Genomic DNA, 17,818 nt, shown 5'->3' on the forward strand with positions numbered 1-17,818 from the left:
GAGATCCTTCTGCCTCTGCCTCTGGAGTGCTAGGATTAAAGGCGTGCGCCAACACATCTGGCAAGGGCTTTGAGAGTTTAAAGCTGTCTCCCTTTGCTCTCTCGGCTTCCTGCTTGTGTCTGAAGAGTGAGCTCTTGGCTTCCGGCTGCCATGCTCGTTGCTTGTTGCCACTCCCTCTTGCCATGATGGACTCATATTCCTCTGGAACCATGAGCCAAAATAAACTATTTCTCTGGTTACTTTTTGGCCATGATGTTTTCCATAGCAACGGAAGAGGAAGCAGTATAGATTCCCGATTTCAAAGGGATCTGCCACCTTCTCTCTCACTGTCCTCTGGGACTCTATCGAGTTGACAGGAAGGGACTCAGATCTAAGCCCCTTGTACTTGCTCTGTTTCTCTCCCACCCTGCAGCTGGTGATGGGGCCGAGGACACTACAGCTTTGTTTGTCCCTGATCTTTTGTACCTGGATATGTGTAGTGACATTTCATTGTATTTTAATAACTAAAGCTTTCCTGAAGGTCGGTGCAAAGCAGCCACACTTGTCAGCCATACAGGCAAGGCAGGGGTGGCACACACTTTTAATTCCAGCAGCCACACTAGTTAGCATAGAGGCCAGGCGTGGTGGTGCATGCCTTTAATCCCAGCACTAGAGAGGACTCTAAGGCGGGAGGAGGCAGGAACTCACTCTCTTTCAGTCTGAAGATTTCAAGGAGGTAAGAGCTCTCTAGTGGCTTGGCTGCTTTTGTTTTTCTTCAGGTTGAACCCCAATATCTGTCTCTGGGCTTTTATTATTCATGTTACTGATGTGCATTTTTTTTTTTTTTACTTAAAACGTCAACATTTTTTTTATTCTTTAATTCTGGTTTCCCTGAAGCTGCTTTGCATTCCTGCCTCTACTTGGGAGAGTCCTGAAGAAAAATTAGGTGATGAAAGAGTAGGGGGTCAGACCACAGCAGTGGATATGACACAGAACTGTGGCCTGGCCTAAGAGAATCCATCCGGTTAGATTAAGTTCTGCCTTCTGACTTCTTTTGCAGTGCAAATAGGGCCAAGGGGATGGCAAAGGTGATTACTGCCAAGCCTGACGATCTGAGTTCTGTTCCAGGACCATACCATGGAAGGAAAGAACAAATTTCTACAAATTGTCTTTGATATATTTATACATACATACATACTGTGGCACACACATGTGTGCGTGCACAACTCCCCCCCCCCCGCACACACACACGCAGAAACACTTTAGAGTGCTTTTATTGATTCTATCATTCTCTTCTCTACTGAGACAGACCTGCCTCAGTAGGGGTGAGCCATGACCTGAGAGCTGGAAAGGATGGTACAGACTCAGCAGGAAGCAGGACAGCCTTCCTTCCTTCCTTCCTTCCTTCCTTCCTTCCTTCCTTCCTTCCTTCCTTCCTTCCTGTTTCTTCCTCAGTCACAGGATTCGGTACAAAAATTGTGCCCATCAGCTCCGAAAGCCCAAGGCCTCCGATGTACTAAGTAAGTGCTCTACCACTGAACCACCCAGCTATACCTCCATCCCTTTGGCATAGGTTTTCAGGACTCCCTAGTGAGCCAAAATTGGCGGTGAAGATAGCTTGTGAAGTGGGAAATGAACATCAACACAAAAATGATATTTTGGAAGAAGCCGGGTTGTGTGAGCATGTGTTCATTTCATCCCAGCCTTGTCTGGCAATCCATCAGCCTTGGGAAGGGTCCTTCTTCATCACAATCCTGGATCTCTCACCTCCCAGGCTTTCCTGGCTCCTGGTCCAAGCAGAGCAGCTCAGTGAGCTGTCGGTCTGAGTGTTATGGGTGGGTAGGTAGTGTTTCTTTCGTCCTGGGTCTGCTGCCTCTGATCCAGACCTTCTATTATCCTTCAGGCTCACTGGATGACGCCAGAGAATGTGTTGATGGGCATCAGAAGAGGACTGGATTTGGCTGTATTCTTTTCTCTCTCCTGCCCATGTGGATGGAACCCTGCCACCTTGGATTTCTGAGACCGTGAACATGGCTCTGGGCAGGGGCCAGCCTCAAATCTGCAGTGGGGAGAGACCAGTTTGGAAGACTACCCTCAGGGATGAGACACACCCAGCACATTGAAAAGGCAGAGCAATTGTTGTCAGGTACAGAGGAAGGGTCACAAAGAGGACAGAGGACAAATCAGAGAAGGAGGTCATTGTACACCAATATTCTCTGATGGGAAGATGCTTGGATCTAGGTCACTGTGTCTTTTTGTGTCTACCTTCCTGGAGAAAACCTGCAAAAGTCACAAAGTGGGGGTACAGATGCTCCAAAAGGGGAGCCTTTGATGAAGGGTCAGTGCCCGCAGAGGGACTAGGACAGGAAGGCTTGCAGGCTGTGCACTCCTAGGAATCCTGGGAACATTTAGCACTAGCCTCAAGTCAAAGGGCATGGTCTAAAACATGCCTGGCTACAGGTACTCTGATAAGTACACTGGGCCAAAGACAGGCGACTGTGGGCGTTTCGATTCTCCCTGTGGGAACTGGAGTCCTGGGGTAAAAGCCCCCTCACCTGACCACATCCCTGAAAGTGCGCCGGCTGTCCTTGTCCAGCCACAGCGTCAGCAGCCTCTGGTCTTGGCTCTGGACTTGGATACTGGATGTCCGAAAGGTGTTTGTCGCTGTCTACATCAGAGAAACAGTTTATGTAAATGTCACCTTTGCTCAACAGCCGGGCCTGCCAACACCGTGGGATCTGGTGAGTTTCCTCCCTTCATCTCAAGGGGTCCCTGCTCTTTTCCTGCTGGTGACTGAGCAGCGACTACATAAACTGCCCCCACGTTCCCTTGCATGGGATGCTGCTCCTGTTCTGCAGTTCTTTCCATGACCTGTTAGGCTCCATTATGAATACAAAATAGAATGCTGTGGGCGGTACCTGGCGGGTTATCAAGCTAGAGTTTCTGCATGTATCTTGAGCATCTCCTAGGGCAACCATATTGCTAGGTGGCCCTGGTTCTCAGCATTAAATTATATGCATAATTCTTTACCTGGGGCAACATAACCAGGGTGTCTAGGAAATTGTCAAATAAAACTCTAAGCCAGTGGGAAGCAGGCCCTAGGCATCCTGACTCTAGACAAAGGGGACTTCTAGAGAGGCCCTTCCCATGGAACAGAGAACTCTGGACCTTGGGGTGCAAGGAGGGCCTTGCAGAGTCCCCCCTACATAGACAGGAGCTTTTGGCAGTACACACAGACAGCCCTAGCTGTCAGAAAACCTGAGAATCTGTTTCTTGCAAGTGTTTTCAACTCTGGATGCTTATAAGAATCACACAAGGGGCAGAAAGGTGTAAAAGCCAGGTGTCGGGGAGAACTGGGGCAAAACAGTGTCCTCTGGATATGACAGGACCGTTGTGCTCACAGCAGCTTGGCTGCCTGCAGAAGACCTGCACAAGAACAAGTCAGTCCGTGTGCCAGCTCGGAAGCAGAAGGGGTCCAAGTTAATCCGTGTGCCAGCTCAGAAGCGGAAGGGGTCCGGGTCAGTCAGTGTGTGAGCATGGAAGTGGAAGGCAGAAGGGGTCCGGGTCAGTTTGTGTGCCAGCACAGAAGCGGAAAAGGCCCGGGTCAGTCCGTGTGCCAGCACAGAAGCGGAAGGGGTCCAGGAGTCCTGTGCTCCTTAGTTTTTTTTTCAACTCGACACAAACTAGAGTCCTGGGACATGTGCTAAACAATGTTCATAGCAGCATTGTTTGTCATAGTCAGAACCTGGAAACAACCTAAATGCCCCTCGACCAAAGAATGGATAAGGGAAATGTGGCACATTTACATAATGGAGTACTGCACAGCAGAAAAAAATGGCATCTTGAAATTTGCAGGCAAATGGATGGAGATAGAAGACATCATTTTTGAGTGAGGCAACCCAGACCCAGAAAGATAATTATCATATGTACTCACTCATAGGTAGTTTTTAAACATGAAGTAAAGAAAATCAGCCTACAATTCACAATCCCAGAGAACCTAGACAACAATGAGGACCCTAAGAGAGACATACATGGGTCTAATCTACATGGGAAGTAGAGAAAGACAAGATCTCCTGAGTAAATTGGGAGCATGGGGTCCTTGGGGGAGGGCTGAAAGGGGGAGGGGAGAGGCAGGGAAGAGAGCAGAATGAAACAAAAATCAATTAAAAAAAAAAAAAAACCCAAACAAACAAACAAACAAAAAACTAGAGTTCTGGGAAGAGGGGAATCAGTTAGAAAAGTGTTTTCATCAATTGGCCAATAGGCAACTCTACGGAGTATTTAAAAAAAAAGATTGATATGGGAGGGCCCAGTCCACTGTGGGCAGCTGGCCTTGGGTTGTATAAGAAAGCAGGCTGAGCAAGCCATGGGGAGCAAGCCAGTTAAACAGCATTCCTCCATGGTCTCGACTTCAGTTCCTCCCCTCAGGTTCTTACTTAAATTACTTCCTTGGCTTCCCACCATGATGGGTTCTAACCTATAAGATGAAATAAACCCTTTCTTCCCCAGGTTGTTTTTGGTCAGTGTTTTATCACAGCAATAGAAATGCAAAGAGTCCCCATCCCCCATGGAGAAGGAGCTATGGACAGGTGATGGTTTCTGGGGTGGTGGAGAGTCAGTCTTAATGAAGGGAGTGGCCGCTGGTAGGTCCACAAGTCTCCCACACCCAGGAGAATATGAACAGCACAGTAGGATTTCGTAAGTTATTGTTTCAAGAGGGCAGGCCTGGAAAAGTGGCACAGGTCTTTAATCCCAGCACTTGGGAGGCAGAGGCAGGCGGATCTCTGAGTTCCAAGCCAGTCAAGGCTAAACAGTGAAGGCTTAGAACAGCGTGTGGGACACAGCACGTGTTAGTGTTGGATCCTCATTACTATTGCTGTTGTTATTGTTGGTTGTAATTCCCCCAGAAGAACGTAAGCATAAACAGTCATCTTGGTGATAAAGGCGCTGTGTTAAGAGGAAGAAGGAAGGGGTTGGGGATTTAGCTCAGTGGTAGAATGCTAGGCCCTGGGTTCAGTCCTCAGCTCCAGGGAAAAAAAACCAAAACAAACAAAACAACAACAACAACAAAAAAAAAAAACAACAGAGGAAGAAGAAAACTCCTGAATATTTTTTTTCTCTGTTTGTCCCCTAACTCAAACCCCTTCTTCCTACTCCCTTTCCCCTTATGCGAATCTGAACAACTGATCCACGAGTGGAGAAGAAAGAAGCCTACAAACATCCACTAGATGGGAGGAGAGCAGACCGACCCCATGATGAAGCCTGACAAAGGGAAGAGATGCCTGGTTGCACAGTAGAATCTGAAGCAATTCGTGTCCCCTAGAGCTCTTATCTGTGATGGAGGGTTACTCTGTTCTGTGATGGAGAAGTGTATTGTGGGCAGGTGAGCAGGCCATGGAGCCCACCGCGCTGTAACTAGACAGTTCACCAGATGGTTGTCTGCACTGGGGAGCCACTGATCACCTTCCAGAAATACCTAGAGGAGATACAGAGGGATGAGATCCTGCATAAAGAGGGGCCTAGGGGCAGCCAGGATTAATCAATTTACAGACTGTGCTCAAACTGACTGTACCTGGTAAGGGATAGGGGTCACCTAAGTAAAGAGACTGAGGTCCGATGAACTGGGTGTGACCTGCTGAGTATATATAGCATCCTGACTCAGTGTTCTTGCACCTGGTACCTACGGGGTTCTTCAGGTGTCTGGAAGGACCCAGACTCACAGGTGACCAGAGGCCATCCATCTACTAGCCTCCTCCCAAACATCTGTCTGTTGCATTTGCCTCTGGGGTCTACATGCCAAGGCACACCGCATCTCCTGGGCTGTGGACCATGAAGACAACATACATCTATAATGCAACTCTGGAGGCCAGTGGCAAGGGCCAGTTGCAAGTTTTGCAAAGGATGCCACTCAGCAAGATGAAGGAACAGGCAAAACGCTCCTCTTCCCTGCTGGCATTGGTTTGTTCCACAACTGAAGCATCCCTTTTTTGTCTTTGCCTTGTTGCTGTCAGTCCTACCTATCAAGCATGCAGCCAGTCAAAGGTAAGCCCACTGAACCTGCCATGGGGCTCTTGCTGGTCCCAGCTGGGGGCACCTTCCCTCCAGCTCACCAAGAGCTTCCCCTCTGTGGCTTGGTGTTTACCATCTGATGAAACCTGTCGGGGTTCCAGGAGAGGAAACACAGCTACTGGAATTTCACATAGCAAGTCAGCAAGAGATAAAAAAGGGAACTTGCTGGGTTGGTTAGCTTAGATATCCAAAAGCCCCTAGCCAGGTTATTTAATGAGGTCAAATGAGCAGAGATTAGTAGAAGGAACTGACTCCAAAAGAGAAGTTGCAGTTCAGGGTAACCAGGCCCACCTTACAGCTTCAAGCTTAAAGACCCTGTCTAGTGCTAAGGCAGATTCGAGCCCTCAGAGCAATTTAGAGCCAACAGAGTTCTCCTGCTGTGGACAGCTCACCTAGGAGAAGTGAGCTTCAGGTGCAGGGGTGAGATGTTGGAAGCCCTTGGGTGACTAGTGAGCATCTTCGAGGTCTGCTATGTGCCAGATACCCTGAGTGCTGGAAGCCCCAAGATAAGGACTCGCTTCCAGAGCCCCCACCCCTCTGCCATGCCATCTACAGGGCTGCAGTGTTCTCATAACTGTCCCCAGAGTCTGGGAGAGTGCAAGGGGGGGGTACCCAGCTCACCAGGGAGTGGGGGTAGGGAAGAAGAGCATCAGGACGGGCTTCCCAGGTAGACAGCCCCGCACCCCTCACAGGGTGTATTGCAATGAGAATGTGGGAACAAGGATAACACAGCAAAGCCCAAAGGTGCAACTTGTAGAACTCCCAGGCAGGGAATTGAAATAGAAAGGTTAAAAAAAAAAATAAAGAAAAAATTTTGGAAAATATTCGAAAACCATGAGATAAACAAAAGAATGAAGTTCTCATATAAAACAAGGCTACCATGTATCATTATGAGTGGGAGCATGAACAGGATATAAAGAAAGATTATCTATAAATATGAGAAAAATCAGCTACACTAATATGGAGAGACAGAAATCCAGGTTAAAACCATGCAGATTTTGATGACCAGATTCACAAAGATGAAACAAGTCAACTAGTGTACTGACCGCCTTCTAAAATTATGACCACACACGGGGGTGTGACACAGTGGGGGTGGGGTCTGGAGACCAGTATGGTAAAATGTCCCTATGGACGGACGCCAGCTCACTAGGGAAGGTTTCAAAGGCAAAATCATGAGTGTTAGCATCTGTTTAACCCTACGTGTGTTCCCACTGGTATGCTTATAATAGTGAAAGAAGATCTTTTAATCTTACAAAAAACATTTCAAAAATCATATATGTATATGCAACCATCATTAAGAAATATTTAATGACATAATAAACAAGATCCCATCAGGACTGATGCACAAACCTTTCATATATATGAAATATATATGTTTTTTTATATATTTATTTTATTTTTAAAACAGGGCCTTACTATGTAAACTGGAAGTTGACCTGGAACTCACTCTGTAGACCAGGCTGGCCTTGAACTCACAAAGACCGTGCCTCTGCCTACCGAGTGCTGCTTAAGGCATGCACCACCATTCCCAGCTGACTTCCACGTATTTCTGAGCAAAAATGTTACTATAGACCACTATCCACTGTATCTATCAATTATATAAAATATAATTAATGAAAAAACACTCAAAGTATTTATACTAAAAAAAAAATTCCCCAGCTATCCTAACCATGCACTGACATTTTGACCCAAAATAAACACTGAAACATTTCATCTGGAGATGAAAACATGACTTTGAAATAAAGAAATGGAAGGACTGAGAAGCCCATTGGCTTTGCAACACGGAGGTGACTTTGCTGCAGTCGGGGAAGCTCAAGGCAATAGCTGTGAGCAAAGCAGTCATGGTTCAGACCTCAAACTCTTACAAATATCTTTTTAAAAGCTTGACTGAGATAGGAGAAAGGAGCTGGTAGCCAGGGAGAAAACATGGCCAAGGTAGAGTTTCTTGTCTGTTTCTAGGATGGAGAGGAGGCCTGAGTCTGTCTGTAGAGGGAGGAGCAGGGAAGAGGGAGCGGTCACAGGCAGAAAAAGAGAAAAGAGACTCCAAAGACCACCAGGAAAGAGACTGACTGACATCAAGGCTCCAGATGAGGAGGAGTTTGTTGGGGTCTGGTCAGTGTGGGGGCAGGATTTATTTCAGAAGCTATCTGCACACAGCCTGTCTGGTGGGTGGTGCCCAGGAGTCCATGTTTGTGAGAGCACCACTCAGGTGGGACCGTGAGGCTCTGGGGTCAACTTAAGTGTAAGGGAATTGAGAGAAGCTGTCAGAGGGAGAGCAAGGGGGAGCCTCATACCTTATCACTAAATATCAGTTCATTCAAGGCAAAGCCGAGGGGCGTGTGTGTGTGTGTGTGTGTGTGTGTGTGTGTGTGCGCGTGTGCATATGTGTGTGTGTGTGTGTGTGTGTGCGTTCAGAGGAACAATGAGGGTGAGAGAGCTGCATGGGTGTCGTCTGTCCTGGAGGAGTCTGGCTGCAGGGCCGTGACTGGGATGACGTGAGTGGGCAACTGTGGTTGTCAGGGGATGCCTTAGTCCTCAAATGGGCTGCAGAAGGAAGACGGGCTCGGTGCCTTTCTTATACCTGCAGAGCCTCCCCATTTCCCACACTGATTGGAAAGTCCCACGGCAGGAGTGAAGGGTCACCAATCAGCTCCCTTTCTCTGAATCCCTTCCCCACCCTCACCCCCCACCCCTGCAGGCTCCTTCACCAGCTGCCTGTCCCCCTTCTGCTTGTCCCCCTTCCTAATCCACCCGAACTCACAGTGAACGACCTTCCTGCAAGATTGGAGGACTTGACCACCTCCATCACACTGACATGCAGACACGTGCAGTTTGCAGCAGAAGCAGCATTTGGTGAGGTGAAGTGGGAGAACCCTGAAACCAAATGAATTGGGGGGTGGTGAGTGGGAAGCTGGAGATTCAGGGTCCTAAGAAACGCCCCGTAACCCTGTCTTCTCCTCTGCTTCCAGTTCACCCCGCACTGTGGCCTTCACTTCTGGGTTCCATGTTGGTCCTAACCACGCTTTTGTTCTTTCTTCCTTTCCCATTTGCTTCCCTGGAGAATCAACTGAGTTTCTGAACCCCTGGTGATCACCAAGCCAAGTCCTAGGGCTCCATATTGAGAAAATGATCTCACTGTGTAGCCCCGGCTGGCCTGAAACTCAGAGATCCACCTGCCTCTGCTTCCTGAGTGCAGGGATTAAAGGAATGCACCACCATACTGGGCTTTCCTATCTTTGTAATTTTTTTTAATGCATTCAGTAGTGTTGGGAATTGAAACTGGAACCTCAAATGTACTAGACAAACATTTTATCAGCAATTCACATCCCTAGTCCCCACCGCACCCCACTTCTTAACAGTGTATCAAAAAGTCACCATGTGTGACCACTGTCAGGCCTAAGTTCTCTCTGCCAGCTAAAGATGGTGCTTAGAGCAGTGTGCTTCTAGGGTGACTCTGGTCTCACCTCTGTGATGGCTCGGGGTTAGGATACAAGTGAGAGTCTTATGAAGGAAAAGGAAGGATACAATACTTGGCCTCCCCTTTTCTCCTCTTCCCCTCCTCCTCTTCTTCTTCTTTGGCAGGGTCTCCTCTAGTCCTATCTGGCCTCAAACTTACTATGTAATCAAAGATGACCTTGATCTGAACCCTGTGCCCCCCATCCTGAGCTTGCTCAGATTACAAGTGTGTGCCACCAGATTCACCGTGGGCAGAGCTAACATTAGCGGTTTACTATGTGCACACAAACTAGTGTCTAGTACCTGTATTTTCTATTTAAAAGTATGAAAGTGACACATCCCTTGCCCAAAGTCACACAGATAGCAAGAGGCAAAAAGGGTAAGGATTCTGCCTCCACAGCTCTGCCCCTGCTCTCCTGGTCCACTGCTTCACAGCTTCATGAGTCCCTGGCAGGACGCTGACGTGCCACAAGAAAGACTGTCTTCTAGAATATGAACGTGAGAGTTCAGTTCACCTGGACTTCTTTCTGTGCCGGATGCCTCCATAAGAGCACTGATACAGGAGGTTGGGCGAGAGGATACCATGTTCGAGACCAGCCTGGCCTACATTGTGAGACGCCATCTTATTTTGAGACAAATTTGTGTGCATAAACATGACTTCATTTACTCAACAAATTAATAGTTTGTGATGGGGGCTCATGATGTAGCCCAGGCTTTTGAATTCATGTTCTCTTTGCCTCAGCCTCCCGAGTGCTGGGATTACAGGCCTGGGCACTGCACTGTCGTCCTGAGTAGCCGCTGGGTGCCAGGTACCTTCGAAGTACTGTGGAGACTGGCGAACAGATACAGTTCTGCCCTAGGTGAGTTCTCTTGAATTCTCAGAAATGATCTCCTCCAAGTTTGTGTGGGTCATGGCCCTGAAGCCTAAACTGTGGAATTTCGCAGAGACACTATGGGACAGTGGAGAGGAGCGTTGAGTGTGGGTGCCTGGCTCTGGACCCTTGCAGAGGTGACCCTGAGGAAGTGTTTTCTTTGCTTCAGTTTCCGGTCAGGAAGGACTTAGGAATACTGATAATATTGATCTCAGAGAACTCATATGCACCTAACAGAATGCTGCTAGGCTCCTGGGAAATATGCTCGGTGCTGGCCATCCGTGTCGCCACCTCTTCTTCCTTCCAGGGGACCAGGGAGCTCTTGCGAAGCTCATGCCGAGGCTGTGTGAGTCTATGTGAGCTGACTTCTTTACCGTTTCTCCATTTCATTCACTCGTTTATTTTTTTATTTTGGAACAAGTAAAAGCAACCATTTCCCAGCAGAAAGCCACAGGCTCTGTAGGCCTAATTCCGAGTGGAGAGGCCATCTGCCCCACTCCAGCTGTGGAGGCCCTGTCCCAAGGCTGGGACAGTTTGGGTTGTTTGGCAGTGAACCACCTGAGGGGAGGGATCTTGCTTTTCTCAAGGCCTCAGCTCTTCCCAAGACAGCAGGGAAGCTGTGGGACCTCCACCCCCACCCGGCTTCCCCACCTCCTGTCAGCCAACCCTTTTCCCTCCTCTCTCCCCGATGTTCTCCTCGTCCCCCCACCTCTTCACTCTGCATTCCCAGATCCTCACCTTCAGTGTCACCGGCTGGAATGGCCTTCAGGACCAGGCCGGTGGCCCGCAGAGAAGCAGTGACCTCCCGGGACCTGTGGCTGAGCAGGGCCTGGGGATGGGAATTGAAGAGCTGAAGAGGGGGTCCTGAGAATGTGCCCTTCCTGCACCTTTAGGTCTCACATCTCCCTGCCCAGAGAGGCTCCCTGGGGTGCTGATACCAAAACGGGCCTGTGGGAAGAGGCTTAGACACCCCTAGTCCCCAATGAGCCAATGGGTACCTCATAAGGAAGAAGTGTTTGAGCAAGAAACCAGCTTTCTTTCCTTTTCCTTTTTACCCCCTAGGTCTCACTGTGTAGCTCCAGCTGGCCTCAGGCTCACAGAACTCCGCTTGCTCTGTTTCTAGGCATTATGACATGCACCACCATGCCCATCCAACCCTCTAATTTTTTTTTAAAAACATTTATTTATTATGTATACAATATTCTGTCTGTGTGCATGTCTGCAGGCCAGAAGAGGGCACCAGACCTCTTTACGGATGGTTGTGAACCACCACATGGTTGCCGGGAATTGAACTCAGGACCTTTGGAAGAGCAGGCAGTGCTCTTAACCACTGAGCCATCTCTCCAGCCCAACCCTCTAATTTTTTAGAGCACATTGCCGCCTTGCCTGCGTGTGAGGTCAATTTCACCCTTACTCCATCCTTGCAGCATGCTCCGGAGTCTAAAAGAGTCCGAGGATAACGTCAAGAAAGGGCGTGTGTGGCTTCCTTTGGCTCTGTCTACAACCCCCATGTCCCAGAGGCTGGCTGGCTTTCACTAGCCATGCCAACTGTACCTGCTGGCTGTGCCAATGACACCGACCTTCTGGTAGCACACAGACAGTTCAGCTCCTGTGCCTTCAGCTGTCCCCTTCCTTCGGGGTGAAGATCCCTCTGAGGGGAGAAAAGAGGGTGTATAAGGTGACATTCCCTCCCCCATGTCGTTGAGGCTTAGCTGCTGAATAGACCTGGCAGCTGTCTCTGGGTGGAGAGGTGGCATCTTGGGGAGACTGCCTTTCAATCTGGGGGTGCTCTGAGGTAGAGAGGTAAGCGTGGCCCTAGCATTCAGCAGAGGCCCATGATACAGCAGGACGACCATAAGGGTGACATCTGGTGAGAGGCAAGAGAGTGAGTGTAGGGGAAGCTGAGCCAGGGTGAGCTCTGGGAAAGGGAACAGAAGCTCACCTTTGGGGGACTTGGAGTCCTGGATCTTCACCTTCAGCTCCGTGAGGAAAATGTCCTCTGTAGGGTCATGACTCAGATTGGTGAAGATCTAGAAGAGACAGGGAGGGAGGGAATGAGGAAATGAGGGGAGGAGGGAAGAAGGGGGCTTGGAGAAAGCCTGAGGTGTCCCACCCAACCGCCTGCCAGCGCTAGGATCTGAGCTACACAGAGGGATGGCCACATCAGTCTTGACCTCTTCAGCTATGTAAGCTAACAGATGCCCCCAGTCCTAAGCTGTTTTGAAAAGTTCTTGTCGCTTGCATCTGAGTCTCTTCCCGAAGTAAAAGAATGGAGAGGAAGAATCAGGAGGCTCTGATTCTGATCAAACCTGTTTACCACATACCGGTAAAAGCTACCATGGAAAACTAACCTTAGGACAGAAAAGGAAGAAACCACAGCCTCCACAAATGGCTCCTACCTATCGGCATCAACTGATAAGACGTGGGTCATTTGGGAAACTGAGGGAAGGACTTGAAAGCTAACATCTCTTCCATTGTTTAATGCGATCAAAGGAATGGAGCTTGAAAACACAGTAGGAAAGGAAACTGAGACCTGGAGAAAGCCTGATCTTTGAAGTTCAATGCTATGCACACCCTGAATGGGAACATGGACTGACAATTCATGGGTTCAGAATGTGGTTGTTTGGGTTTTAGGTGACCAAGGATAGATGATAGAGACAGAAGTTCTTGTCTGAGAAGGAAGGGCCAGGAGAAGGGCATCAGTCTGGTCAAGGGCCTAGATGGAGAGGTTCCTACTGAACTGGAGGAGGTCCTGGGGGAACAGGAGTGGGTGTGGTGTGTTCTGAGCATGGACAGGACATTCAGGGGACATAACAGTAGGAAAGTCACTCACTGAGGGAAAGGCTTGAGGAAAATGATGAAAAGGAAGGGTCCTCTAAGTGTCTTAGAGGAAGAGGAAACTGGACGGGGATCTCCATGGGCCAGGATGAAAGGGTGTGTGGTACTAGTGGGCTTGTGTTTTGCTAGGAAGAGAAAAGGGAAAAAGGGAAGCAAACAGAGTCGTTCAGATGCAGACAGAACTGACGAGCAGGAAAAGAAAAGAAGGAATAGGTATCAGAGGGGAGGCTGGAGCTGAGAAAATATAGGGATCTGAAGGTCTCCAAGCAACAGAAGAGAGGATGGTGGGAGAACAAACGAGAGTGCCTTGGGAACGTGTAACCAGAGGAAGGAAGACAGTTTAGAGCAGGCTACCCCCGACTCTCAACCTTCTGCTTGAATTGGAGGGCTTCGAAGTAAATAATGAGCAAAGATAAAGTTGTTAAGAGCAGCCAGGAACTGATTTGCAGCTGAGTGACCAGTATCTCCCCAGAGCCAGAGGATTTATGTAATGGTTAACAAGATCGTGTGGGCTGGCATAGTACCCTGGGAACCCCAGGGGAAAAACGTACCTTAACCTTGTAGAGCTGAAAATAGATGGGTTGGGTGCCCATGCGAACATAGTAAGTGATGACATCCAGGATAAAGGGGTCCACAGTCCGGGATGTGTCTAAGCAGGGAGGCTGTAAGGAGCAAGGCAGTGTCTTCAGCAGCCACTCACCTCCAGGCTGCTAGGGACACACCATTGTCTCAGTGAGAAACTCCAAAGCCCTCACGCTCCCTGTGATCTGGCCAAATCTGTCCAATCCTTCAGCATCCTCCAAGCCATCCTGGCCATCTGGTTTTTTGCTTCTAACCAAAATACAAATTACCTTTTTTTTTTTTTGTTTTGTTTTGTTTTTGTTTTTGAAGACAGGGTTTCTCTGTGTAGCTTTGGCTGTACTGGAACTTGCTCTGTAGACTACAGTGGCCTTGAACTCATAGAGATCCACCTGCCTCTGCCTCCCACGTGCTGGGATTAAAGGCATACGCCACCAGCATCTGGCTACAAACTACTTCTAATGAGACCACATCTCTGGTGAACTGGTTAATTTCAATTGCGCCGACTTACTGAGCCGTGAAGCGGTGTGCTAGCTGCTCGAGGATGTAAGTAATGAGGAAATTGCCTGGGTAGAAGTGGAGGTTTGAATTGGACACTCACTATCCAGAACCCTGGGCAAAAGTTATTCAGATTTTTTGAAGCCGGAGTAACCAAGTGTGATCGCATGTGCCTGTAATCCCTGCCCCTTAGGCGGCTGAGGAAAAAGAATGTTGAGTTAAACTACACAGTGAGGCTCTGTCGCAAAATGAGCCAACCAGCAATAGTCACCTGGTGCTGGGGATGGACTCAGCCCCTTATCTTCTGTGGCTGTCTTAGCCCTATGACAGCAATGTCAACGACCGTCAGACACAGAACAGAGCATCCGTACAGAATGGGATACAGGCTGAGTACCGCTTATCAGAAATGCTAGGGGCCAGAGGTGTTTCTAACTCCATTATTCTTTTCCCCTTCAAATTTTGGAATATTTATGTGTAGATGAGATACCTTGGCAACGGGGCTCAAGTGTAACCATGAAATTCCTTTTGTCTCATATGTACCTCATCCTCTAAACCCGAAGATAATTTCACACATTTTTAGTGTGCTTATGTTTTGACTACGACCTGTCACATGAGGACGGGTGTGGAATTTTCCACTTGTAGAATCATGATGGTGCTCAAAAATGTGTGTGTGTCAGAGCATTTCAAGTTTTGGATTTCCAGGTTAGGAATGCTCAAGCCATGACACAAGACTTGGCAAGAGGCTCAGATTTGTCTTAAGCATTCCTTATCTAACCCCGAATCCCTTCTGACTCTCACACCTGCTTCACTGAAATAGTCCTTCAAAAAAAAACATGCTTGGTCAGATGTGGTGGTGCACACCTCTGATCCCATTGCTCAGGAGGCAGAGGTAGGTGGATTTCTATGAGTTCAAGGCTAGCCTAGTCTATATAATAAGTTCCAGGCCAGTCAGGACTACACAATGAAACCCTGTCTCAACGCTCCCCATCCCCCAGTTATGCTGATAATACATCCTGATAATACATCATTGCTTCACAGTGTCTTCAGGTCCTTCACATGGGAACTGCTTTTGGAAAGGCCATACAACTAACTATAAGAGGAGTAGAAAGAGAAAGCAAATCTTTCATGTGTCCTGGTTGGAAGAAAAACTACCAGCAGAAGAGAAGAGCCAAGGCCTCCAGAGAACTGTCTCCCATAATCTTCTCTGGCTTTCAAGGGGGAAAGCATTTTAATACCCCACTAAACAGTTTTTTGTGTATGTGCAAAAACATCTCCAGGTACCCACATCCAGACATCTTTGTGTGCATAAAACATGTAAGACGAAGCCCCCAATCAGACAGGCAAGAAACACAGTAGAGACCTTAATTCAGTGACCTGTCGAAAGGCAGATGTGTACTTTTTATGAAATGTTTTCAAATGTTATCTTTTAAGAAATAGAATAAGCCAGGTGGTCGTGGCATACACCTTTAATCCCAGCACTTGGGAGGCAGAGGCAGGCAGTGCTCTGTGAGTTGGAGGCCAGCCTGGTCTATGAAGTGAGTTCCAGGACAGCTAGAACTGTTACACAGAGAAACCCCATCTTGGAAAACAAAAATAAAACAACAACAACAAAAAAGGAAAACAAAACAAACAAAAAATAAATAGAATGAGTAGCTTGATAACATATATAAACCAGCAGTTTCTTGTTATATTGGCAATACATTCCTTCCCACTGGGACGAGAGAAAGACACTCACCATGACAGGAAGCGCACTACATGATGTGAGGAATGAGCTGAGTGAGAAATGGGGAGAAGGATATAAGAAAGAAAGATTGTTCAGTCCCTAGAAGAAAGCACTTAGGAAATTACATTGTGCCCTCAGAGAGGGACACTTAGTATGTGAAAGGGGCTGATTCTTTCTCTTTAATCAAAATGCCAATAGATTTTTTTTTAAAAAAAAAAATTGGGTCTGGTGAGATGGCTCAGTGGTTAAGTGCACTTGCTGCTTTTTTTGGAGGACCAGAGTTAGGTTCACAGCATCTGTGTGACGCTCACAACTGTCTGTAGCTCTAACTCCAGGAGCTCTGTGCCTTCTTCTGGCCTCCACAGGCACCTGCGCACATGTGCATTCATGCGTACACAAAATAAAATAAAAATAAGCTGGGCAGTGGTGGCGCACGCCTTTAATCCCAGCACTTGGGAGTCAGAGGCAGGCGGATCTCTGTGAGTTTGAGGCCAGCCTGGTCTACAAAAGCTAGTTCCAGAAGAGGCTCCAAAGCTACAGAGAAACCCTGTGTCGAAAAAGCAAAAACAAAATAAAACAAACAAACAAACAAAAAACCATGCGAATTCTAAAGTTTATCAGGAAAGATAAGCCAGCATATCCTGAAAAGTTCTGTAATAGAGAAATAATGCTGTAGGCTTACCCTTCCAGATATCAAAATAGAATCATATTAATTTGTACATGCATAAATCCATGAAAGCATGGATCCCATGTTCCCAGAAATAGCATCACACAGATGTAAGAGTTCAGTCGGGGACACCAGCAGAATATCAGATGGATGAGGCAGGATGGTTTATATAACTAACAACTTTGGTAGAGTCTGCTAAGTATTTGGGAAAAACAAGATTACATACACACTTCAGATAAAAGGCTAAAATTATTTGTGTGTGGGCTCATTATTCAGTTATAAAAATCCAGACTTTAACAGTGTTTGAGTCCTGTGATCCCAGGCTGTAAGAGGCCAGAGGCCCAGGGCTGGTGAGATGGCCCAGGGGCAAAGTGTATTGTACACTCCTGGAGTCCCAAATTCAATCCCCAGAAGCCATGTAAAGCAACAAAGTTGTCCTCTGACCTCCACAAGAGTGCTGTGGTATGCATGTCCCTCAAACACACAGACAAAGAGAAAGAGGAGGAGGAGGAGGAGGAGGAGGAGGAGGAGGAGGAGGAGGAGGAGGAGGAGGAGGAGGAGGAGGAGACTTTCAAAGGCAGAGGTCACAAGGGATAAAAGTTCTACAATTAACAACAGAAAATGGTAAACTCTAAGTAAAAAACCCAATGGAAAACCGACAAAATGTAAAAACCAATACCCTACACAGCATTTACGGCAGTGAGCTGGTTTACATGTGAACAGCGACAGGCTCTCAAGGCAGTCATGTGTCCCCTCTCTAGCCTGCCCCTGTCAGTCATGGTTAGGGACGGCAGATGCAGTCTGCAGTCAGATCCCCCGGTTCCCAGGGTAGGGCTGGGGCATCGTAGTTTACTTTCCTGCTTTGGGCAAGTTAGCTAATCTGTTTCTGCCTCAGTTACCTGGCCTGTAAAATGGAGCTATGCCACGGTATGGTGACAATGGCACTTGGAGACATGCGTCCCCATCTTCGGTGAGAACTAAAGGAACAAATCCTGCGGGTTGATTCTGAGATCCGGGGTTGCGTGCGGTATGTAACTGGGGTTTCCTCCTGACTCCACCTCCCTCTTCATCGGAGATTTTTAAAAATTTCCCACCTTCATGCCCCTCACACTCCTCCTGCCCTCTCCCTTTCCCCCC

The 17,818-nt window shown here is 47.9% G+C and overlaps 1 protein-coding gene across 1 annotated transcript in view; it reads right to left on the reverse strand.

Moving 5' to 3' along the window:
* Window positions 1-1,237: 1,237 nt before the first annotated feature.
* Pik3r6 (phosphoinositide-3-kinase regulatory subunit 6) overlaps window positions 1,238-17,818 on the reverse strand; it is a 45,147-nt gene continuing 28,566 nt past the window's right edge. Inside the window, exons 13-20 of the mRNA XM_050162887.1 lie at window positions 14,305-14,359; window positions 13,766-13,924; window positions 12,319-12,406; window positions 11,957-12,027; window positions 11,115-11,205; window positions 8,810-8,922; window positions 2,535-2,647; window positions 1,238-2,038 (exon numbers count right to left, since the gene is read on the reverse strand). Coding sequence (XP_050018844.1) covers window positions 1,885-2,038; window positions 2,535-2,647; window positions 8,810-8,922; window positions 11,115-11,205; window positions 11,957-12,027; window positions 12,319-12,406; window positions 13,766-13,924; window positions 14,305-14,359 — 844 coding nt within the window. The 3' untranslated portion in view covers window positions 1,238-1,884. The remainder of the gene's footprint in view (window positions 2,039-2,534; window positions 2,648-8,809; window positions 8,923-11,114; window positions 11,206-11,956; window positions 12,028-12,318; window positions 12,407-13,765; window positions 13,925-14,304; window positions 14,360-17,818) is intronic.

The sequence above is a fragment of the Alexandromys fortis genome, unplaced genomic scaffold, assembly GCF_014885135.2.
Source record: "Alexandromys fortis isolate MF-2015 unplaced genomic scaffold, M_Fortis_MF-2015_v1.1 scaffold_84, whole genome shotgun sequence".
Taxonomy (NCBI): domain Eukaryota; kingdom Metazoa; phylum Chordata; class Mammalia; order Rodentia; family Cricetidae; genus Alexandromys; species Alexandromys fortis.